This window comes from Bos grunniens, chromosome 2 (assembly GCF_055505025.1).
Source record: "Bos grunniens cultivar Pamir isolate PY7600 chromosome 2, Bosgru_T2T1.0, whole genome shotgun sequence".
Lineage (NCBI taxonomy): Eukaryota > Metazoa > Chordata > Mammalia > Artiodactyla > Bovidae > Bos > Bos grunniens.
Window position 1 is genome coordinate 11,238,224 of NC_141166.1, and position 25,044 is coordinate 11,263,267.

A 25,044-nucleotide genomic window follows, 5' to 3' on the forward strand; every position below is an offset into this window, starting at 1 on the left:
ATTCTTGGCCAGTGCCTACAATGGCACTCAGCCCTCCCAGGGCCATGGGCATACAACTGACATAAACACACACACACACACACACACATCTCTTAAGGAACATACAGGAGCACAGGCACAAAGAGGGCAGATACAACCACATGCTGAAACACAGATACACAAAGGCACAGGCACACACACACCTCCCCCCTCATACACACACACTGTTGTCTGCATTTTCACTGGCCCAGATCATGTACACCTTTATACACATGTCACACAGTCAGCCACACTCATTCACACCCGGAAACATGCCCTCAGTCTCTCTCTCTCTACACATCTATACACAGGGCCAGGTGATCCACCATGCATACAGCAAGTGTCACCTTCTTAAGTTCCCCCAGGCTGCCATTCACCCTTCAGCAACCCCTGAGGGGTTCCCAACCCCTGTCACCCACAGGGAAAGACATAAGAACAAATCTGTCAATTCCATCAGACCATACACACACAGACAGGAACCCCATCTGTCTTGTTCACTGTTGTATCCCCGGGTGCCTGGGACAGTGCCTGGAATCTTGTAGATGCTTAAGAAATATTGGTTGAATGAATGTGTTCACATAGTGTCTCTAACAGTCACTGAGAGAACCCATGGTAATTTACAACCAGTCATTCAGTGAAAAACACTGACGGGTACCCTAGTGTACACACAAAGCGTTTTATGCACACCTAGGACAACACGTTAAATACAGGTGTGTGCACACAAGTGGCTGCTTGTGTGCAAACATTCAGCACAACAGCTAGATTCAAGGTTCTCAACTTTGGCTGCACATTAGAACCACCTGGGGAGCTTTTAAAAATCCCCATGCCCAGGCCCCACCCAGGCCAACAGATAAAATCTCTCTGGGGTGAGAACCACTGATCTAGATGAATGGACTCGAAAATGTTGACGTAAGGGTTATTACCAAGAATGGCGGTAGTGTGGGTTTTCACTTTGAACAGTATAGTGAAACAGACTCCTGAAGGAGATTGCTTGGGTTTCAACCCTGGTGTCCTCATTGAGATGTCTTTGTAAATGACCTCTCTGTACCTGAGTTTCCTGTCTGTAAAATGGGGATGATCTACAATAAAGCCTCATGGGATTGTCATGGGGACAAAATGAGTTTATAGATCTAGTTTAGAACAGTAACTAGTACATAATGTTATGTAATTATTTCTTGATCTTCTATCATTTAAAATTTTAATCATAGAATGGATGAATTTGGGGATTAATTTTATAAGCAAGACCTTTTCCCTTTGTTATGAAAAAGCAATGGTTCAGAGTCAGACTCTGGGTCAACCTACTTCTGCCACCTCCTGTGGGATCTTGGGACAGGTTACTTTGTTTCTCTGAACTTGTCTTCCCATCTGTAAATGAGCTGAGTATTTTTTTCTACCTCAAAGATTGTCCTGAGGAGTAAAAAACCTCAGGGAGGGGCTTAATAAACAGTGGCAAAATCCAAATACCTAGGAGCCAAGTTGCCTTAATGTACTGTGGGATCAGGTGTGGGACGTTGGCTGTGAAGGGCCAAACTTCTGAGCAGGGTCTCTGCTCCCCTTCCTTCAGAAGCCCGAGGGCCCGAGGGCCAAGAGAACCTTCCATCCCAAGGGCTGTGCCCTTGGCCCTGGCAGCTCCCCCTGAGTCTGCTCTCCAAATACACCTCCGGCCCCGCCCTCCTCAGCCCGGACTAAGCCACAGACCCTAGACTGAGACCCCTCCCCTTCCTGGGCTCCAGGAGCCTCCTTTTCACCTTTCAAGGAGCCCCTGTCCTCCTCACCCAGCCTCCCGCCCATCCCGGAAACCACAAGGCCTTCTCTGGGTTCCATCCCTCTCTGGGCGCCCCTCTCTTTTCAGTGAAACCTCACCCTTCCTACAGAGCCCTCTTCGAGTTACAGAGCCCCCTTGCTGGGCTATAATTACCTCCCTCAACTCCCATTTCCTTCCTGGGTCACCCCTCCCCACCCCCACCCCAATTCCTGGGCACACCACGGTTCTGTGTCCTTCTTCCTCTCTCCCTGAGCCCTAACAATGCCTTCCACAGAATAATTCTGTTACCCCCTTCCCCCATGGCACCCCCACCGACCCCCGGCCCTCAGCCCCCGTCACCGGGGCCCCACCCTCTACCCAGCCTGCCCCACCTGGACAGCCTCCCTAGGTCTCCTCTGCTTCCTCAGCAGCCGATGAACGTACTCATTTTCTCCCTGCAGGAGACTCTTGGGGCTGAAAACAAACATCTCAAGGCCTCCCCCGCTGGTCTGGTCGCTTTGAGGCCACCCACCCCTTCCAACCAGCCTGCCCCCGCTCCCCGGCCCCCAGCCCTGGGGTGACTTCATGAAAGCCTTCTTTCCTCCCCAAACAGACAAGTGTCTACTCCACCTGGATCTAGCCACACGTGGCTTCCATCCCCTGGCTCTCTCTCCTTTGGGAACTCCCTGGCTTCTTCTGCCTCGCACCTGGTCTCGGCCTCCAGGAAACCCTCGCCAGGTCTCACCACCCCTGCCAGTCCCACCCCACTGCAGCCTGATGCCTGGGCCCTCACTGCAGGAGGGGGAGTCTTGGGACTGCAAAGGAGGGAGGCTTCGTGGGAGAAATGAACCTTCACATCCACCACAGAGACTGAGGTTTTAGGGGCTGTTACTTGCCCCTGTCTGAACCCTCCGGCGTCTTCTTTCAGATAGGGATGCCCAAAGTTGGGGGGTTTATCTTCTCTCAGATCGAGGGTTCCTCTGACTCTCCCAATGCCTGGGCCATGCTGCTTGGGTGAGGAGCAGGGGCAGGTAGTACGGAGCTGTCCCTTGGGGGTCACCTTGAGCCTCAGCAGGGAGGGCCACAGACATAAACTGGGGCTATGGGAAAAGTTGCCTGCTCAGGACCAGGCAGCCCAATGTGGGCATTATTTGGTCAAGGGCAGCCAAGAGCTCGTCAAGGTCAGGGAGTGGGACACAGCTCGCCCTGCCAGGTCCACCAGAAACAGGCTCAGGATTAGGAGTTTTCTTTTTCCAAAGTTTACAGAAGCTGGGAGGAAATTCAAACCTGGCATTTGGGGTTCAGGGTGGAAAGACAGGGGAAGGCAGAAATATTGGGGTCATTGGCCTAGTCAAACCCTGCAGTTTGCATAGGCAGGTGAAGGTGTGTTGGGGCAAAAAAGTGGGGAAGAGGGGTGCTGGAGACAAAGAAGACCCAGGCCCTGGGGTGAGCAGGAGACACATGAACAGATACTCCAGTCCTTGTGGGAAAAGCGGGTGAACCACAAGGGTGCTTGCCCTTAGGATGGACTGAGTATCTCAAAGACAAGTATCCTGAACCGGAATATAACTGGGGGGCCCAAAGGCTGGGGGGACACAGGACAAATGAAGGGGCTAGAGTCAGAGACCCAGGGCTGAGGATGGAGTGAGGGGGTCGAGAAGCACAGGGGGACCCAAGACCTGATTTATAATGGGGGTTCCTCAGGGAGAGGAAACCTAGGACTTGGGGGATAAAAGGGGTCTCAAATCAGGGGAGACCCAGGACCTAAATCAAAATGAAGCTCTAAAAGGCAGACTCCCTGGCCCTGGGACAGAATGCATCAGGGCCTAGGAAACTTTGGGGCTAAGACTGAGGAGCCCAGAGGCAGGGGAGACCCAAGGCCTGGTGTGCAAAGAGAGGGGCCCAGAGGCAAGTGACACTCATCTCAGGCAGAAGGAAGAACTCTGAGGGAGGGAAAGTGGCGGAGATATTTCAAGTTCTCTGGGGACCCGGTGGATGGTGATGATCCCCAGCTGTCACCCCTTCCATTCTGTCCACCCTCATTCATCCCCTTTCACAAGACACAAGGTTGTTTTTTTGTTTTTTTTTTTTTTTTGCTTTTTTTCATTTCTTTTTAATACAAACTTGGATCTTTGGGTGTGTCCTGCCAACAGAAAACAACAACAACAACAGAAGAGAAAACCCAAAAGAGTGAAAAATAAGAAAGAAAGAAAAAAAAAAAGCTCCCGCAAGAGGTTCTTCTCCCTCCCCCCAACCATGCGAATTTGCACACCACGGGACCACAGCAGGTTTACAGAATGCAATATACAATCCACGATTTATAATAAAACAGTATATACAATAAATAGGATATTGTTCATTTTTGTCAAACAACCTGTAGATAAATTTCTCAGTGCATACTTGCAGGGGCTCTGGACACCGTGAGGCCCCGCTCGCAACCTCTTGCACACTCGCGCGCGCTCTCTCTCTCTCTTTTTTTTTGTCTTTTTCTAAAACTGTGTTTTGTTTTTTTAAGTTTTGTACATTTTTAAAAAGTATTTACAATTGCTGGTTTTGTGCAGAAAGGGCTCACCTTCGGCTTCTGCGTGGAGGAGATGGGCAGGGAGGGGCGGGAGCAGGGGACAGGGCTGCAGGGGCTGTGGGGGGGCGGCGGGAGGCAGAGGGGCAGGCAGAGGAGGACGATGTGGACACTGGGAGGGGTCTTGGCGTTGGTTTTCTGAAAGCTGCAAAGAAACACAAGAGAAGAGGCAGAAGTCAGTGGCAGGGACAGACCCTGAGCTCTAGGAACAGGGAGTCTAAGAGCAGGACCCCCCCACCCAGTTCACCCAGAAGTGAACTGCCTTGTTCCTCCTCCCAGAAAATTCCAAACGGCTCCGCTCATGAAACTCTGGCCTGCTTCGAGCTCAATTTCCCCACTGGTAAAACAGGTGTGTCCCCAAGGCCCACGCCACTGAGGGATAAAGGATGGGCTGGATAAGAAGGTGGAGTTTCAGGCAGAGCAACCTGTTAAGAACTTGAGCTCCTGAGTCAGACACAGCTGAGCTCAAACGCTAGCACCTCCATTTCACAGCTCTATGACCTTGGGCAAGTCAGTGGATCTCTGCGGGCCTCAGTTTACTCATCTGTAAAAAGGGGATAACAGAACTATCCTGTGTATTTGCTGGGAAGATTCAGTGGTTTGAGGCAGATTACAGCTGGTCCATAAATGCATCATAAGTGATACTAATTAGCACGAGTCATTATCCTCTTGGGGCTTGGGCCAGCTAGGCTCTCCACGTCTCAATTTCCTAATGTAACAGTAAGTTTAGTAATTCCTCCTACTGAAGCTGTTCTGAGGAATGACATAATGGGAAGACAAGGCCCTAGCACAGCACAGGTGTGAACTGCGGCTTTAATTTTTTCCAAATCCAACCTTCTCCCCATTCCCTACCATTGCCATTCTGTTCCTTACAGAGGTGAGGTGATGAGGAAGTCTGTCGGAATAAAGGAAAAAAGAAGACAACACAATAGCATCTGTGCTGTCTGCAGCCCCTGCCTTCCGGAAGCTCAGAAACTCCCCCAGTCCCTACAATCATCAGACACTAGAGATATGAAGTCACCCACTCCCCTAGATGGTCCTAATTATGTTTGCAGGGCTCTGGGGACCTGATTTCCTATCCAGACCCCCAGCTTTGCTGGGGTGAGCAGGAAGATGTCCAGTGGGAAAGAGGTGATATTCTCAAGACCTCTAGTTACTATCCTGGCTCTTTTGGGGCTCCATCTTCTCAGAGCCCTAAAATTCACGTCTCCTATACTTGGTGAGTGACCATGCCACTGAAAATGGGCAGGCATGGGAGGTGCTAGAACCACCTTCTGAGACTCCTCAGGGAGCCATCCACCCTCCTCCCCCCAACCCCCCCGAAGAACCAGCGGCCACTGAAAGCCTTTCCTCTCTTGTCCTCTTTCTTGGCTTCCCTTTCCAATGGGTCCACATTTAAATTCTGCTCAGCCCTGACTGCTGTCTGCTGGGCAGTCAGCCCCGGGGAAGACTTTTGTCCTGAGGCTGGACTTGCCAGGACTCCCCTCAAGGGCCAGGGGAGCCAGGTGGACCCCTGAGAGGTGGAACAGAATCCCATCCTGGTGCAGCAGCCCAGGTGGCTTGCAGAGGCGTGAGTGGGAGGGCAGGAGCTGTATCTTTGTTAGGCTGTCAGGTCTCCTGCTGGTGGGAGGAGGATGGAAAATTAGCCGCAGGGGTAAGAGGTGTGCTTGTTAGGGTGACAGCTGTATCACAACTGGGGTGGTGGGGACCTGGGGTGCAGTTGGGGTGGGTGCCAGTTCTCCAGTTAGGGGAGTGATAAACGGGTAGGGGGGCACAGGTTCTGTTGGAGGGCTGGGGGCATCTATCTGTAAGACAGCTTTACTGCAGTTGAAGAACAGCTGCCAAGCTAAGGAATGGCCGTTGGGGTGATAGATATGGTGTATTGGGGTGACAAGTGAGGGGGAGATTCAGGACGAGCAGCTCCAAACCACTTAACAAGCAAATTGTACCGAACCCCAGCCTCCCCTGCTTCCCCTAAGGGCCCCAGGGCAGGCTGGGAGCCTCTGCACAAATCCCTGTCGCCCCCGCCCCCCTCCAGCCCTTAGCCACTGCCAGTGACCCTCTCCAAGCCAGGTCTCCATGGTGATCTCAGCCCAGCAGGCAGCTCCTGCCAGAACCATTCCCGTGGTGCCGGCGGCCAGGCAGCGGGGAGGCTTTCTCACCCTCTGCTAAGCCACCGCTGTCTCACCTTCCTCCTCCCGCCACCCTCCCCAGCTTTCATGACTTGGCCAGAATCTGGGGGATGGTGGGGGGTGGGGGATGGGGAGAGAATCAAAACCAGAGGCTCCTGAGCCAGGAAGACAGAGTGCTGTGGCCATGTAGAACCCTGACCTTACTAGGTGCAACTCGCCCCAGCCCAGAACCAATGCTGCTGGGCCAAGCGGCCCAGTGCTGGGCACTGGGGACAAAGCAGAGAGGAAGACGGATCTGGTTCCTGCTCAGGAGGGGCTCACAGAGCAGAGAAGGAAGCAAAGCAGACCCCCAAACCAGGGGATGACAAGGCAGGGAGATGGGGGTATGGCAAGAAAAGCCCTGGGGGGCTCAGGGAACACACTTTACCCAGCTTTGGTGGGAAAGACTGACTCTTCCAACTCACTGCTGAGCAGGGCACCCGGCACATGCTGGGCCAGTGGTACACAGGGACTGAATGACATAGCTGTGACCAGTCTACGTCCGATGGGGGACTCAGGGTCCAGCTCAGGTCTTGCATACCTCCAGACGCCTCCTCAGACCACCCTGTTACCATAGCTACTGGGGCACTTGTCATTCCCTTCCGAGCTCCTCCTGGGCATCCCGGATGCCAGCACGTGGCCAGCGCCCCAGGACACCAGCCATTGTTCACGAGACTTAACCTTTTAGTACCTCCATAATGAAGGGCTGCAGAGCTATATTCCACAGAGCCTAGTGCTCCAGCAGCTTTACCCGGTCTGTGGGGCCAGGTCTCTCAGTGGCCTCTGCCTGTCAGTGGGGGCTGGCACTGGGGACACCAAGGGAGAGCTGAGTTGAGCAGGAATTTAAAATGCTGAAGACCACGGATAAACCAGGTTGTCCAAAGAGAGCTGCTCTCCCCAGCAAAAGGAGCACAAGTTTGTGCATTCACTTAAGCAAACCAGCGGAGGGATAGTCTAAAGTATAGCCCCATCTTCAAGTCTCTACCCTCCAGAAAGGGGGGTCTCAACATCCAATACGACAGTGGAACAGAAGGCGAAGAGTGCATGAGAATTTGAGAGACCGATTTGCTGTGTGACCTAGGTCAAGTCCTTGCCCTCTCTGGGCTTCAGTTTCTATGCAAAATAAGGGGGTTGAACAGGGAATGCGGGAAGATCTTTAGACACTGAGATAATGTGCCAAAGACAAGGGGTCAGAGACAAACCACAGCTGCCCAAAGGTGATCCATCCCTTGAGGTTTTTCAGGCAGTCAGGCCTGCGAGTCCCTTAAATGTGGAGAGTAGACTGCTAACCTGAGACCCAGAACATACCTGGCAGATGGGGATACTCTCAGGTAGGCGGGACCCAGACAGACATCTATTAGGGATAAAGCTTCCAACTGGGGGTGGGTAGCTGTGGCATGGGTGGGTGTGGCTCTCCCTGCCCCAGAGTTTTTCAAAATCCACCCACCAGTGACCAGAGGCATTCCTTAAACTCCAGTTCTGCCAGTCATTCCCTCTTTAGGGACCCTCCCTTGCTTACCCCACTACTGGGCACACGGAGGGATGCCAGTGAGACCAAGCGGGGTTTACACCCATGGCTGCCCACCCAACTTGTGGGACCTTGTGTATATCTCTCACCTCTTGGAGCCTCACACTCCTTACCTCCTTACTTCTGGGAGGAGGCTATACATGTCCCCCTAACACCCATCTCTCTCTTCCCAATGGGAGATGCCTGTGTCAGGACAGGTGTCACCCACAGGTAATGTGTTGGGCATGCAATTGAATGGAAGCTGAGAAGTGGCAAGAACACGGACCTGGGTGATCCCGGCTCTTTGTTTCTGTGATTTCCTGCCTGGGTGGCTGGGTGAGTCCCTCTTCCTCTCTATAAACTTGGAAGGGGCTGCACTGGGAGAACTCCAGGAGCCATGAGAGTTGGAACTGGTTTCATTTACACACCCCACCCTTGCTCCATCCTTGGGAGCACGATGCCTAACCCGTTCTCTCACAGTTCTCCCTGGTCTACATGCCCTTCTTTGACTCAAGGAGGGGGGGAACCCTGACCCTGACCCCTGAAATGTCCCAGGCACGATGAGACACTGAGGGGACAGTGCACAGAAATGAGTAACCCGCCTAAAGGAGCTGATGGCGCAGTGAGGAAGTCATTCCCAGGAAGAGCTGTCACAGCTGCATAAAGGGCTGCAGATTAATTGCGCCTGGGAAGGATCCTGGAACGCTTCTTGGAGGCGGCAGTGTCTGAGTGAAAGATAGGACCTGACAGGTGGGAGATGGATGGTGGCTAGGAAAGGGCGGCCCAGGCCAGGGAACGGCCAACGCAAAGGCACAGGCACGCTGGGGAGGGGCCTGGAAAGCTCTCTCCAGACCCCACAGTCTAGGGCTGGGAAGGGAGGCTGTGCGAGCAGGAAGTCGGGGCTGAAGAAGCGGCCTCAAATGCCTAGAACACCAGGATAGGAGGCTGAAGGGCTGAGGATGCAATCAGAAGGTGTTACGCAATGAAGCCACAAGAGCAGATATGTGTGAATCAATTCATCCAGTAAATATTCGGGAGTGGGGAGCTATCCAGACACAGCATCCCACAAAGCTGAAGGATATTTGGCAGCCACAACAGGGGTATGGGCCCCGGGGGAGGGGAGTGGGAGGACAGATATTGGGGAAGAGACCTGCCAGGTGCTGGCTGGGCTGACCCAAGTGGCTGAGCCAAGGTTATAGCTTCCGAAGCCTTGAGTTTGTTCAAGACCCATTTTGCTGCCCCGCCCCCCACCGGAAGCTCTTCCTGCCAGTCCTGCCCCTGGTTCAAGAGGGTGGTCTCTGGTACATCTGGTGGGAGTGTCTCAGTCCCTTCCTTGGTGAGTGATGCCCACATGGATGCTTGTAATGAACACCCGCTTAAAGGCTGCAAACTCCATGAGGGCAGGACACTGCTCATCTTGTTCAGTGGCTCCTTTAGTACCACATGCAATGGCTGGCTCAGGCTAGGTGGTTCATTTGTGTGGGCTGAACCCAGAATTAACCTACTTTCTCCTGCCCTCCGGCACCAACGGAGGGCACATGGTAGCCAAAGTTAGATGACAAAGTGACAAAGAAATCTTTTTTTTCAGATGATCTGGACTGAGACAGAGAACTGGTGTGGGTAACTATGTGCAGAGTTTCCAGCCGACCTGGATCACGCAGCAGTCTGGGGCCTGTTGCCCATCAGGCTTTAGGTCCACTGGGGTGGTCCACTGGGGTGGGACCTGTGACTCACCTTGACTCTGGACACCCCCCAGGGAGGACTCAGCCCCACTGTTAAGGCATGTAACCAGGTGGCATTTCACAGTTTCCCAAACCCAAAGGCCCCAAACCTACACTAGAATACAAGCTCCTTCTAGGAGGGAAGCGGGGAAAGCAGGTGAAGGAGGGCTGGCTACAAGAGTCCTGAGCTTGGAGAAAAGGGTCAGAGGTGTGTGACTCATGCAGACTGCGAGGAGGTATGTTATTCACTCATCTACCAACCACTGATTACGTGCTTCCTGCGTGCCAGGGACTGGGCTAAGTGCTTCACGGGTAATCTCATTTAATTCTCACAAGAGAAGCAGTGAGGTGACATGATTCACCAGGTCACATGGCTGGGAAGGGATGGAATCGGGCTCTGCACAGAGGCCTGTCTGCACCCACAGGCCTGTTCCCAGCCACCACCCTCCAGCCTCCCTGGGTTCTTCCAGGTCCACAGAGATGCGGGGAGATGGGAAAGGAGGGGCCTGAGAGGGGATGCTCACGGAGAGATTACACTTCCAGGAAATAAGGGCTCAGAACAAGAAGGCCTGGCCTGAAAATGGCTGCAGGAGAGGCGAGAGACAGGCCGGGAGAGAGGACAGCACCAGACAGTGGGGAGAGGAGCCCGGGCAAGCCTGCCTGACCCCTGAGGTGTGGGCCTCTTGCTCAGGGCCAGAGGCAACATCAGGTGACCTCTTGAGGTTTCAAGACAGGGAGAGACAAAGCCCAGAGCGGCCAGGGCCTGGCCCAGGTCCGGGCATGCCTGCTGACCCTGGCTGGCTGGTGGCCTTGGAAGCTGCTTCCTGCCCCAGCTGGTATAACCTTGGAGGACCTGTGACATTTCTCTTGGCCTCAGGTCCAGACCCAAGAGGGAATGGGGAGGAGAGGGGGACTCGAGATCCCTGAACACCTTGGAGGGGCCCTTCCCACCCTTGCAGACTGTCCCCAGAGTCTAGAAGGGACTGATCTTCAGCTGTGAGGGCCCAAGGCGGAGCCAGTCTGTCTGGCTCTGCGTTCCATCTAAGGGACTAGAGATGTTTGCCGGCCGGGGCGCCCCCCGCCCCCCTCCCTCCCTGTCAGCTCAGCTCCCAGACAGTCAGGGCCCACATTCCCTGCTCTGGTTCCTCCCAGCTTTCTTCTTCTAACTCACATCGGGATGTGACCTGCCCCTGCCCGCAGTTTCCTCTGCCTGGAACTGCCCTTCCCCCAGTCTCCTGCGTGTCCACATCTTGCCTATCCTTCAAGGTTGAGCTCAGATGCAGCTTCTTTCACAGAACCTCAAAATCCATTTAAAATGTCAGACCCAGACAGAGCTGTGGGGACCATCCAACCACTCCGTCATCTTGCGGGTGGGGGAACAGAGGCGCAGGGGACCAGCAATGCACAGTATCCAGGATCCATGAGGGTGGGGTGCTGGCTTCAAATTCCGACTCTGATGTTTCCTACCCGTGGATTCCCTGGGCAACCTTCGGAGCTGCACCTGCATTCCAAGAGATTTGAATCGCTGATGGAAGAGGCAAGTACCCCGACCCCTCAGGCTGCTGTGAACGGCCAGTGAGGCTGTGTTGTACAAACGGCCCAGCATGAATACATGTCCCTTTTCTTACCAAAGGGACAGAGAGGTGACTTCGGGGCCGTGGCCCACCTTCCTGGTGCACAAGGTTTGCTTTTCCCTACCATCTCATGCCCAGACGCTTGAGGCTCTTTGTGGGCTTGGGTTAGCTTCCATGGGCCCTCGAGGACAGGGGCCGTGCCTGGCATCGGGACAGGCATCAGAGGGTAGGTGGGGGTGATGCTCAAGATGCGAGGTTGAGCTCAGTGACTGCTCCCACACCCGGCCCTGGGTCAAAAGGGCTCGCTGCCCTGCTGGTGAATGAGTGTGTCACTGTCCTTGTTTAAGCCCTCTGTTGACAATGACACTCCCTGTTAACGAGCGCCACTCCCTCTGTTAACTCTTCTTCCTCACCACTCTCCTTCCCTGCATCCCCAACACTTCCTTACTCCCCACAATGCTTTTAATCAGTCCTTGGCACTGGGAGCGGGGGCTGCCTGAGATGAGGGAGTATATGCCATCCTGGATGAAGAAGGGGTGACAGCCTTCCCGCCGTCACGGTCCAAGCCAGCACCACTGCTCGCCTGAGCTACTGCAGCTGGTCTCCCTCCTTGAACACCTGCCTGCTCCGCCACCGCCCGCGGTACCCCAGCTCAGAACCCTTCAATGGTTTCCCATTTGTCTTGGAACAAACTTCAAACTCCTTCCAATGGCTGCATGATCTGGCCCTGCCTCCTCACCCCGTCATTAGTGTTACTGTCTTCCCATCAGGTCGTCAAAGCTGAGCTGCTTTTGGCCTCCAGGCTTTACCCACTGCTGTTCCCTCTGCCCCACTCGCTATCTAGCTGACGCCCCCTCATCTTTCAGACATCAGCCTCAGCACATGGCCAGCCGACTGCAGACCTTTACGGCCTCCTACCTTTTCTTCTCTTGCATGGTCCTTCCTATGGCCACAATTACCAAATGCTTTGTGTTCTTGTTTCCCGTCTTTCCCTCTAAACTGGAAGCCCCCTGAGGACCAGGGGCTCACTGTGGTGTTCACTGCTGTGTCCCCAGTGCCTGGCAGGCAGTGGGTGTTGGATGGATGTCTCTGGAACGACTGAGTGCCTCGGTCTGAGGACTAGTGCTGTCAACTCCCAGCTCTGAGTGGGGAGCGGGCCAGAATGTGGGGCTGGATGGTGTCCCAGTTCCTCCTGCGTTCAGGCCTCGCTGGGTGGTTCCATTATGTATCTCAGTGAGCCATGACCTGCCCAAACACCCAGCCCCCACATTGGTTTATTTTCCCACCCAGAGCCCGCGAGGAAAGGTTTTCAGATTATTTCACATTTTCTGGATTATCCACGAGACATCTTCCCTCCAGTGAGAAGGATCAAGAGTTTGACATTTTAAACCCTAAGCAGCTTCTCCCTGGCCTGCTTCAGATCTGTGGCTCTGCTGCTTGCAATGAGGTGCATGGGGAATGGAAGGCCGTTTTAATCTTGGTTTGGCTTTATTACGAGGAAAAATATGCTGCCCTCAAGAAAGTCTGGTCCTTTCTCTATGCCATGCAGAGTTTCAAGAACCCAAGAGAACACCAAAGTCAATTTCCTTGAACAGATGGGGAAACAGAGGTTGGGGGGCATGGGGAGGAGGAGGGGCAAAAGCTTGGTCAAGGGCACATAGCAAGTCGGCCAATTGAGGAATGGTCTTTCCCCAGGCCTCCTGACTCCCACGTGCTGCCCTTTGCCATCTCCATGCACCAAGGAAGCTGAGGTCAGGCGGAGAGGGGGTAATAAGTTTCCACTGACATGACTTCAGGACCCTGAGTCACCTTGGCCTCGAATGGCCTTCCGCGAGCAGGGATGGGGCTTTCCAGAAGCCCTGTCATTCCTTCTCCAGGAAAAGACATTCCCAGGAGGCTGCAGCAGTCACAGAGGTGTGGGGTGGGGTGAGAGGCTCAGACAGACCCCCAGCCCACTCCATCACTATGCATACACCATGTCCAGGTCAATGAAGGGCCACTAATGGCTACATTTCTGGAGCAGGCTGTTCATCAAGAAAATGATTCCTTCAACTCTGTCCCCTTAGACCATTTTGGGGGCATTTTCCCCCCTCTTTTATTTTCCTTTTCTTGAACACAAAATCTTAAAGAATACTGAAGGAGGTGACAGTACCTGATAAAACAATATCAAAATACCTAATAATACTTAACTGAATTCTTAAGGAATGAATTTGGTTTCAGGAAAGGGCCTGGGATTTTTTAGGTAGGCGACATCCTACGTGGGGACAGACCCACTGGCTGGAGGTTCCCAGACAGTGAAATCCCAATACCCCTGTGGAATAATAGCCTTTGGGGTACCCTGTGAGGCCAGAAAAGGACATCCTAGCCATACCCTCAGCCTGGCTTTTGTCAGACTGCATCTTGAATTAAATGAAGTTCCCAGGGAGACAAGGAAGCCGGCAGGATCAGTATCCTGGATGGGCCTTTGTGGGTAATTATCCAACCTGCTTCTTCCTTCATCTGTCTCATGCAGAGTGATGCAAACACCCTCCCTTACAAGAGGTCAAGTGATGAGTGTGTGCTGGGACTCAGGTGGTCCCTGCTCAGGACCGAGCATGGCTAAGGGGAACAGACACCTGATGAACCAAACCAGATGGCCCCACCCAGTCTACAGTCCTCCAGCCATTTAAAAAATGGGTCCCCGGAATGTCTAAGCCCCGTACTGGGTTCCCCACCCAAGCACTCACCTCCTCCCCAAGACTGTTGCCAACAGCTAACGCCAGACTCCCTGAATCCCAACTCCCTGTTCGGTTGTCGGGTCCCCAGTCTTGCCCTCAAGTCCTTCTGGCTCGCGGCCATCCTTCTGCCCCCTGCCCAAGCTCTAATGTCTTCACGCCTCCCCAGTCCCAGCCCCCAGGCTTCTTCTGCCCACTGCACCCACATCCTCAGACTCACCCAGGAACAAAACCTCGAGGTCCAGTCGGCACTTCAGTTGGCACTACAGGGAGGTGACGGTGAATGTGTCCTCAGGGTGAGGTTCCGCCATAGGCCCCAGGAAGCCGCTCTTGGGGCCCCCACCCAGGCCGGGATGCGCCTGCGGCATAAAGCCTGGATACCTGTAGGCAGTATCCTGCAGGGGCAGCAGCGAGTCCCTCGGCACAGGGGACAGGGTCAAGTCACTAAGAAGTGGGCAGCCATAGCCAGCAGCGGCTGCAGCGGGGCCACGGGGTGGGCCGGGCGGCCGGGCCATCTCCAGCGGCTCCTTGTCGGCCTTGGGTGTGGCCGGTGGGCTAGCCAGGTGTGGGGCACTGAGGCACGCGGCCTCCGTCCTGCCCAGGAAGTCAGCCAGCAGCCCCGAACCCACCTTGCCTTCGTAGGGTGGGCTGCGGGCAGCTGAGCCTGGTGGGTACCAATACGCAGTACCCTTGCAGCTGGGGGAGTCGTAGTGAGGCTGGCCCAGTGGCAGGTCCCGGCAGCTCAGGTGGGCCTGAGCTGCAGCCGCATGGCCCAGGCTGGCCCCCTGGAGCCCATGCTTGAGGGGCTCACAGGCAGCCAGCTTTGTGGGTGGCGGCCGCAGCTCTTCCTTGAAGCCCAGGGTGGGTGAGCAGGTAGGCGAGTACGCCTTCTGCAGGCCTGCGTCAAACACCGTGGGCGGGTGGGCCAGCGGTGGGAAATGCTTGCCATCCAGCTCAGGGGCCCCCAGGCTAGGCGAGTCGCAGTGGAAGCCTTGGCCGAAGGTGCCGTCGGATGGCGTGGATGGGTTCATGGAGTAGGGTCCCATGAAGTCACAGGGGTCTCGCTCACCCACGCTGAAGGCCCTCGATTGGGAGGGCAGTGGGGACATGCTGCTGTCCCCGCTGTAGTAGTCCAGGCCAAGGTCTGGGCTGTCCTGGAACAGGGGGTTGACGGGCTGCGGCTTGGGGATGAACTTGGCTTTGGCCGCCGCCCCGCCCCGCTCCTTCTTGGCCGAGCAGGCTCCACCGCCCCGGCCACCCCGAGGCTGCCGGGGCCCGGTGCTCCGTTTGGACGGGTAGCCCGAGGCAGCGCCCGAGGCGGACGACGGGAAGCCCAGATGCGAGGCCTCGAACAGGTCCACTTTCTTCCGCCGTCCACGGCCCGGCTTGGAGCTGCTCTGGAAGAGGACGCTCTGGTTCCAGTTGTAACCGGGGGCGGACGAGGCCTCGTTCCAGTCCATCATCAGTTTCTCCAGGCTGGACAGGCTCGACTGGCCCTCACTGCTCGAGGCCTCGCTGTTGGCACGCCGGAAACCGCCGCCGACCGGCTGATTGAACTGGGTGCTGTCGGAGGAGGATTCGGAGAAGGTCTCGGACACGGCTGTCTGTTGCTTCACCTTCTGCGGGGTGTAGTTGGAGATGTCCAGGATCACGTTGGGCTCGCTGACATGGCAGTCGAAGCCGGGATTGTAGAGCTGACTGAAGGCCTCCGAGGCCCAGTCCAGGCCTCCATAGCCCTGCCGGAAAGGCCACTGAGAAGCCCCCGCAAACTGCCGACAGTTCTCAGGCGAGGGCTGGAAGGACGAGGACGACGAGGAGGCGGCGGAGGTGGCAGAGGCCGTGGTGCCCTTGGGCACCATGTAGCCACCGGGCGAGACTGTGCTGGCCCGGCTGTCACAGCGCAGAGGTGTGGGGGCTGAACCAGAGAAGGGGGCCCCCTCGGAGCTGTTGAAGAAGGAGGCCTTGCTTGGTGGCAGGCAGGGGCCACCGGTGGGCGGTGGGGCGTAGCCGGCACTGTGGGCGCTGCTGGGTGAGGCAGGTAGGCTGTTGCCGCTGCCATAGGCAAAGCTGCAGTCCTTGCTGTTAGCGCAGTCCTGGCCCGTGAAGGGCTTAGCCGGGGCAAATACGCTTTGTCCGGCCCCATAGCCACCGTACTGTGGGGGGTAGGTGTTGGTGGGCGGGTGGGTGGTAGGTGAGCGGGCCACAGCGGAAGGTGGGGGCACCAGCTTGGGGAAGGTCTCTGCAGCCCGGCATTCTGAAGTAGCCGGGGTGAGCCCATAGCTCGCTGCCCGGCTGGGTGGGAAAGTCTGGCGAGCGGGCAGCACCGGCTGGAAGGAGGGCTCAGCCCCAGCCCCACTGCTGCCCACGGCCACTGGGCTGGCCTTGGCTCCCCGGCTGGGGAAGGTGGCCAGGCCCCGCTGGGCAGGCAGGGCGCTGGTGGGGGGCCCTGCGTAGGTGCCTGATGCCTTCCGGGACTCGGGCCGAGAGGCCGAGAGGGCAAAGTCCAAGAGATCGGAGGAGTCGTCGGAATCAAGCAGGGAGCGGAAATAGCCGGTGAAGAGGTTTTGGCGCTCCTGGCTGAGCTCGGCCTGGCTCGCGGGCGCGGCCGCGCTGTAGTAGCTGCCACGGCCTGAAGCCCCACTCTCTAGCCCAGTGGAGGCAAAGGCCCGGGCCTCGGTCCCCTGGAAACCACAGTTTCGGCCAGCCTGCCCGCCTGGGTGCCCGTGGTGAGGGGCCCAGCCGCCACCCTTGTCCCCGACCCACTCAGTGCCCGCCTCCCCAAAGCCAGGGCCGCTGGGCACCTGCTCCGGGAACAGAGTCCCATTCTTCCGGGACCGCCTCTTGCGTTTGGGCTTCCCAGTCACAGCGTCCACCTCCCCCCGGCCTCGCTTGCGCGGATGCCCCAGCTCAGTGAGGCCGGGGCCCCCGACCCCCGCGGCTGCCACAGCCACCACCTTCTTCTTCTTGCCGATGCCCTCAAAGAAGTCACTGAAGGAGCACCGAGCAGCCTTGGCTGCATGGCCCCCTCCCCGGCCACCGAAGCCGCCCGCTTTGCCACCTCGCCGGCGAAAGCCCTGCACGCGATGCAGGAAGTGGGAGATGCTCTGGGTGTCAGGCGCCTGGTGCACGGACTCGGGTTCACTGGGCGTCCAGCAGCGGGGTGGGGAGCATCGCCCAGCGCACTGGCTCTGGCGGTTCAGGAAGGCGAGCTTGGCGAGGACGTCTGAGTACTCGGCCTTGCTGTCGTTGGCGTCTGCCGCGTAGGACGGCTGGGGGGACGCCAGCTTCTGCTTCCGCCGCCGGCGCTTCTTCACCTCTGGCATGGCCATGCTGGCTGTTGCCACGGTGGCTGCCTCGGCCGCCACCACCACCGGCTCCTTGGGCTTGCCGGGGCCCAGCAGCAGGTTCTTGGGAGGGCGGCCGCGCTTCCGCTTGAGAATGATGGGCATCTCGCCCGGTGGGAAGACCACCACCACGTTGCGGCCGTTGTTCTTCATCTTCAGCAGCGGGGTGGGCTCTGCGGACACGCGCAGGCCCAGCTCCTTGCCCTCCACGCTCAGGCTGCTGCTCAGAGACGACACCTTGTATGTGGTCTTGTTCCGCCGTCCCAGGGACACGGGGATCTTGGCCATCTTCACCACCATGCGCCGGATACCCCGGCACTTGCCTTTGCGGGGAGGGACCACCGGGGTCTGGGAGGCTTCGGGCTCCAGCTCCGGGACGGGGACTGGCCCGGGCAGGGCAGGAGGTGGCGGCGGTGGCGGTGGGGGTGGCTCCACCAGGGCAGCAGCCAGCCCAGTGGGCATAGGCAGGGGCAGCAGGCGGCCCTCGGGGCCAGCGTCTGCCTTGCGTCCCCGTCCGGCTTTCCGTCGGCGACACAGGATCTTTGGCCTATCAGTGCGCCGCAAGGCGTATTTGGGGTGACCCTCAGGCCCCGGAGGGCCATGGGGTGAGCATAAGTCCAGGCGCAAGGGCTCAGCCAGTGGGCAGGGTCCCAGGGGCTGCTGGGGCTCCAGGCGGCGGCCGGGGACGTCAAGCAACTTGGGCAGGGGGTCAAGTGCCTGGGGGTCAAGCAGCTGCGACTCCAGGGAGTCGGGCAGGGTGTCCAGAGCCTGTAGCGCCAGGCTTGGCAACCCCAGAGGATCAGCCAGGGGCTGCAGGGGCGGCAGCTCCAAAGCTTCCCCAAGCGGCTCTAGAGCCTGCGGGTCCAAGAAGCGGGGTTGGGGGTCCAAGAGCTGAGGCTCGGGCTCAGGCGACGGTGGCTCAAGGGCCTGGGCCTCCAGCAGCTGGGCCTCAGGGCAAGTGAGGGAGGCCAGCTCACTAAGGATGTCGGCGTCAGCGAGTTCTGAGTAATCGGGCCCGTCGGGCTCAGGCTCCGGTGGCAGACCGGTGGCCGCGGCCGTGGCTCCAGGACTGTGGCCTTGGCCAGGCTGGGGGCTGTCCTGAGGCTCAGGCTCAGGCTCGTACAGAGGGTGGCTGGGCCTCTCGGACTTGGCGTGGGGGGTGGCCCGCTCCTCTGGGCTGCGGATGCTGTTGGCCAGGCTGGGCGAGGAGAAGAAGCTGTACTGCAGGTCCCCGGGGGGTGGGGCGGGGGGGCGGCTGAGCCGGAGACCACCACAGTCCAGGTGCACGCCGCTGTGCTGCAGGTCCTGGGAGAGCCGGGTCAGGTCCTTCATGATGTCGATCAGCTGGACCACTGGACGCAGGGTCGCCCGCCCGTTGTCCCAGTGCCTTCGGGAGCTGCTGCTGTTGTCTCCCGCGGGTGTGGGGCAGCGGGCCTGGGAGACAGGACGGGCCGCCCTCGGGGGCAGCGGGTCGTCCCCCTTGGCAAGGACTGGTGGGCGCCGGGTGCTGGGGTCCCGGCGTGGGGGTGGGCGCGGGTTCTCGGAGAAGGTGTGGGCGAAGGCCTTGTCGGGTGGGCTGGCAGGGGGCCGGGCGGGAAGCAAGGGCCGGGGGGTGGGGGGGCCGCCGGGGTAGTACTTGGGCTCCCGGAGGTAGTCAGGAGAGCTGCACACGGCACTGGAAGTCACCACCAGGCCCTGGGGCTTCACACGCATCCTGACCTTGTCCTCCGAGGGCCGCCGGGCGGGGCCGGGACTGACATGAGGGTGCGAGAAGCCGGGACCAGGACCTGCTGGGCGGAACAGGCAGCAGGTCCCTCCTTGAACACCCAAGCCCCCATCAGTTTCCCATATCCCCTGTGGCCCCCTGCACCCCTCTCCTGAGACCCCTCCCAAAGCCCAATACCTCTGGTGGCCCTCGGCATTTCCTAAGCCACCAGGAGCACCATGAACCCCCATGGGCCCCAGTTCCACTTCCTAATAGTGCACCCACTTTTGTCTAGACCCAGGCTAAGGACTGGGGGAGAATAATTCACCTGCTTTTGAGAGGGACGCTCATGAATGGGGTGGAGCAACCACTCCAGATCAATTTAAGGAGGGGGCCAGGCCCGTCTGAGGGCCTGGAGGTCCTGTCAAGGACACGGCCTCTTCCTTCTTGCCCCACCCCTGAGGCAAACCCTGGTCACTCACCCTCGGCTCTGCCGCCTGGGCTGTCACACTGGAGATGTCTGTGGGTAACAAGACAGACAAGAGGCCATCTCAGTGGTCTGGGAGCCATAGCCCAACCGCTGCCCACCTGCCCACAGGGCCCCGTCTCCACCCCCACCCCAAGCCCAGCTCCCCAGGAACTCTGGCTGACCTGGAAGAGAGAGGGCCCCCGTGCCTGGGGGCTCTGCCAGTCGCTGGCTGTCAGCTGGGGGTGTTGTGAAGCAACTTTGGCCCGAGCCCAGGCCTCGGGGCGTGGACAGCGCCTGGAAAGGACCATCGCAGCTCAGGTTTAGTGAGCACCTACTGGGCGCCAGGCACTGGGCTGGAAGCTGTCCAGGCATCGTTTCATTTAATTCTTCATATCAATCCTGTGAGGTAGGGGCTATTAATAACCCCATTTTGCAGATGAGGAAACGGAGGCTCAGAGACGAAGTAACATATTCATTCATTCATATACTCAGTATTTGTGAAGTGTCTACTGTGCACAAACACTGGGTAGACAAACACTGATGAGACAATCATAAGTGACGTAATTAGTGGAATAACAGCAGCAGAGAAAAACTGAAGAGCGCCTGAGGTCCGAGGTCCAACAATCATACCAAGAGTCAACAACAATAAAAGTTCATGCCCTGGGTGCATTACACGGATCATCTTATCTAACCCCCCCTGCAAAGCTGAAATCAATACGATCATCACCCCCACTTTTACAGTCGAGGAAGCCATCCATTGGAAGGTGGTAAGCACCATGAAGGCAAGGATTTCCGCCCTGCTGTCAAGTGTATCCCCCACCACGGCCCATAAATGTGCTTCAGAAAATACCTACTGAACAAATAAATGAATGAGACACACAAAACAATCAGCCTTTCTCCACGAGGCTCTCTCTCATTCTTCTCCAGACCCCAAAGTGGGACCCAGGTAGGATGTGGAAGGAGGGAGGGAGATTAAGAATGTGAAAAGGGACATTCTCTGCTCCCCTGCCACCTCTAGCCTCGGCTTGGCCCTGCCACGTACTTTCAGAGCCCCCTTTATTTCACCTTCACAGTAGTTATCAGGACTGCAGTCAATTACTTGTGTGACTGGCTGTTCAGTGTGTCTTCTCCCGGAGTGTGGGCTCTCAGGGGCAAGGACCAAGTCTGTCTTATCTACCGTTGTATCCCCTGGCCCCAGGGCCTGGGCTATGGATGCTACGTAAACATTTACTGAGCAACTCCCTGAGCTGGTCAGGCTGAGTTGGGATTTAGATCCAGGCAGGTCTGACTCCCAAAGGAGCCAGGGGACTCAGGGCCCTGGTTGATCCCCAGGAGCTGGTTTGGGGGAGCAGGAAGCTGAATGAGCCCTGATCACTGGGAGGATCACTTTGTACTCCACAGGAAGACAGCAGAGCTGACCTGGGGACAGGGAGGTATGGGCAGGGCCACTTGTCCACTCCCCTCTGGTGGGCAGCAACATGCCACCTACAAAGCACCTCCACCTATATGACCCACTGCATCTTCAGTGAACTGGGAGACGTGGATTATTACCTCCATGTTACAGAGAAAGCAGGTTCAGAGCAGTTGTATAACTTGCCTGAAGTCACATAGCTGCTAAGTGGCAAGATTTCTAATTCCGCCAAGTCCAAAGCCTCCTTCCACTCCTAGCTCTTGCAATGCTCCTCTGGACACTCCTGAAAGTGCTTCTTCTAGAGCTGCGGTCTAAATTAAGGCTGGGAGGAACCTTAAAATCACCTAACCCTTGGGCTTCTAAACCCTGGGCCTGGGGAGCTGTGCAACCTTCCAGATATGCAGACCCTAGTCCAGGGAGTCTGACTCATAAATCTGAAGGGACATCTGGGAATCTGGTGGTTTTTTTTTTTTTTTGGAGGCACTGTGCAGCCTGTGGGATCTTGGCTCCCCAGCTAGGGATCGAACCTGTGCCCTGTGTGGTGGAAGCACGGAGTCTTAACCACTGGACCACCCTAGAGAAGGGGAAGGCTACCCACTCCAGTATTCTGGCCTGGAGAACTCCATGGACTACATCCATAGGGCTGCAAAGAGAGACACAACTGAGCAACTTTCACTTCACTTCACTTAACTAGGGAAGGCCCTGGGAATCTGCATTTTTAATCAGCTTCCCCCCAGTGGGTACACTGTTCCAGTGTCACCTCGTGCCCCTCCCATTTTTCAGACAAGGAAACTAAGACCGGAAGAGGGAAACAGACTGTGCCCAAGACCACAAGATAGCATGGGGAGGGGTGGCCCCCAGTGTGTTGTTCATCCAAGCAGAACACCCCCGTGTCTCTTCAGGTCCCAGGCCGCAGCTGCTCCTCACCGTCCCATTTACTAGATTGCTTCGGGTTCTGTTCTCTCTCATGCCCGCCTGCAGACTGTGGTCGGGCCCCTTCTAGGCCAGGCCCTCTCTGCTTGAAGAATCTCACAGCCGCTCTTGCGGGAAGAACTGTGAGTAAGACACTCACGAAGGAGGGAAGGGGCTCAGACTCTGGAATCTCCAGGTCCTATTTCCAACAGCACGGCTGACCCGTGGATCCCGCTGCCCTCTTCGAGATGCCTACCACAAGCCACCGCCCCTCTCTCGCTGAGGGTGGGGCTCACCAACCCTCCCTACTCTGGAGACCTCCCACTGGGGGCCTGAGGGTGTGACCTTGGCAGAAGAGACAAACCGCCTCTCCAGCGGCTGCTTCTGTTCCACCCACCCGTGAAGACCTCTGGGCGCGACCTCTGGGCGCGTCGTCCTGCCAGACCTCCTGACTGTCCGCGGCCTCCAGGATCTGAGGGAAGCAACTGGCTCCCCTCCCCACCACACCCAGGCAGACGTTTTCTTGGACCCCCTCCCAAGGGTACCACCTATCCCCACGTCTGTGAACAAAGTGGCAAAGGGTCCTCTGTCCGTCGTCTGTCTGCTTCTGGGTCAGTGTGTCTTGAGCCTGCTTGTGGGGACACCCGCCGGCTGGGAGGGGGGCTGGGGGCCCCAACCTGCTGCGCACAGTGCCGGGAAGGGCCAGCCCACATCCTTGAGTCCCCAGCCCCACCCTCCCCCGCTGCGGCTCTGACCACCCCACCCCTTCCCCAGCCAGCCTCCCCCTCCCCCACCCGCAGCCTCCCCAGGGGAGCCAGGCTGCCAGCCCCAGCTCTCACTTCCGGCCTCATGACCCTCTCTCCAGCCTCCTCCCCACCCCCACCCCCCACCCCACACACACCATTTCCCTCCCAGCCCGGACTGAAGGCCCAGAGATGTCCTCAAATGGAAAACTCGGCCTCAAAGGGGGCTATCACTGCTGCGCTGAAACCTTCCCTCAATCACCTCCCTTGGGAGGGACCTTTATTTCCCAGGATCTGCACCCCCTCAGGAACTATGCATCACCCTCCCCTCTCAATTTCCTTCTCTTCAGCCCCCTCCCACCCACCCCTGAAGATCTCCTTCCAACCTGACTCTGGACCAGAATTGTTACCAAAAAAATAACGATGATGAAAATAATAACGGGCAGCTGTCACTTATTTGGCATGTAAATGGAGGCTCAGAGAGGTTAAGAAAAGCCCTTAAGGACAAACAGCCATGACAGGGAAGAGTGTCTGCACTTGGGTTTGCTGAGCTCCTCTGAACCAAACTTCTCCACTGTCCACAGAGAGTCAGCCCCCTCCCCTGCGGCTTCCTTGAACTGTCCTGGTCCCAACAACCAGGTCTAATTTTTGACTTCTAAATCTACCCCCTCCTCTCAGTTTCTTCACCCCTCCCACCTAGGTCATTCAATGCACTACCCTCCCTCGCCACTAGGTGTCCCCTTAGAGCCACTGATGCCCCCAAGGGGAGCAAGCCCCGCCCCGCCCCCCTGGAATCATCAGGGCCAACCCCCCCAATAGCACAGCACACCCCACCCCACCCTACCCCCAGCCACACAGAGCTCCTTTGTGCAGCCCTTGCCCACCCCCTTCCTGCCCGGAGCAGGGCACCTGGCAAGCAGGTCTACCCTAGACCCGCCCCCTGCCAGCCCCCTGCCCTGGGTGCCAGGTGTGTGGGCACCACCCCCAGCTCTGGCTGAACCCGAGGGTCACCCTGCCGGGCGGCCCTCCCTTCCTCTCTCCGAGGTCACCCAGGGACTGTGCTTCCCGCCTGCTCCGCCCCCATCCCCTCCTGCCCTTGGCCCTTCCAGACTCCTGTCCTTGTCTTTCCTTCTGTCTCCCGGAGGACACCCCTCCTCCAGCCCCACCAGGCCCTCCCCACAGCCTCACCACCGCCCACCTCCTTCCCCTGAGAGCTCCTTGTTCCGCCCCCCCACCCCTCCCCACCCAGGTCTGAAAAACTCCTCCTCCTGGAAAGTTGCTGCTGGAAAGGAAGTGACTTCAGCAGTTTGGCCACAAGACTGGGCACTGCTGAGCCCAGCTCAGCTGAAGCCTTGCCCAGCCCACCTCCAAAGCACAAATGGAGCCACGTGCACACACATCCCCCAGTGTTGCAGCCACTGAACACACGCTTCCCTGGTGACACACAGAAGAACTTCTGTGTACATGATCCACCCCACCCAGTGTGTACTCGTGTATCACCCGGGTGTATTCAGAGTCCTGTCTGCACACCTCTCCAGTGTACACTAGCACCCTGCCCAGGAATGCCACCCAGCATGGCACACACAACACTCTAGCCTCCCCACACCTGCACAGGACACACCCTGAGTCCTACACACTCACTCCCATGTACCATGTATGCAGCCAGTGAATGTCTCCCAGCCCAGTCCACCTAGACTTTTATGTACAGCACCCTGCACACCTCAGGACAGAGTCCTACACACGCCTGCTTGCACACAAGCTGGAGTACTTGCACACTAGATGCCCTGTACATTTACAACTGGGTACACCCAGCTCTGACATCCCCACCCTGACAATCCCGGGAGACTCCACCCCCACAGACCTCAGGCCCCAGGAATGCTCTTTTGGAAGCTGGGTGGGGTCCCCATGCAGGCTGGGCTCTAGGGAGCTTCCTGGAGCCTGAGGCTTCATGTGTCAGTTCGGGGAGTTGCCTCTGCAGGGCAGGGCCGCTCCACCTGGCCTCTGCTGCTCTCTAGCCTGCCTGGGTGGGCTCATCTGGGCCAAGGCTAGGGAGATGGTTCCTGCCCCCGCCCCTGCCCCATCTCATCCCAGGAGGGCAGCCCAGCGTACCTCAACTCCCCAGGTCCTCTCAGCTTCCACAGACTCTAGGAGACAGGGGTCCTGGGGGGTCAGCATCACACAGCAGGCATTCTGGTTTCTACCTCTGCCCTGGGTTCTGATCACTGGGACAACCCCTTTCACTGCCCAGTTCTCTCAGGTCATCCAGGTGCAGGTCCCCCGACTAGGAGGCAGGACTTGGGGGAACTGGCTGTATATCCATGGACCTTGCCTTTCTGGATAACGGGGAGTCTGAGTAAGTGTAGTTACAGTATTTTGATACTAAAGGGCCTCTTCTTGGCCTAAGCTGAGAGGGGAGGGATCCCTGATAGGATT

The 25,044-nt window shown here is 57.5% G+C and overlaps 1 protein-coding gene across 7 annotated transcripts in view; it reads right to left on the reverse strand.

Moving 5' to 3' along the window:
- Nucleotides 1-3,830: 3,830 nt before the first annotated feature.
- The window catches only part of AHDC1 (AT-hook DNA binding motif containing 1), a 65,260-nt gene continuing 44,046 nt past the window's right edge, over nt 3,831-25,044 (reverse strand). For 4 of the 7 annotated variants that reach the window (XM_086330766.1, XM_086330779.1, XM_086330763.1 and 1 more), the window contains 4 exons: nt 19,728-19,839; nt 19,559-19,596; nt 14,248-19,158; nt 3,831-4,485 (listed from right to left, as the gene is read on the reverse strand). In XM_086330766.1, coding sequence (XP_086186892.1) covers nt 14,291-19,084 — 4,794 coding nt within the window. In that variant the 5' untranslated portion in view covers nt 19,085-19,158; nt 19,559-19,596; nt 19,728-19,839 and the 3' untranslated portion in view covers nt 3,831-4,485; nt 14,248-14,290. Of the gene's footprint in view, nt 4,486-11,063; nt 11,241-14,247; nt 19,162-19,558; nt 19,597-19,727; nt 19,945-25,044 lie in introns of all 7 variants that reach the window. The other 3 variants (XR_015138503.1, XM_086330768.1, XM_086330772.1) reach the window with 3 other exon arrangements.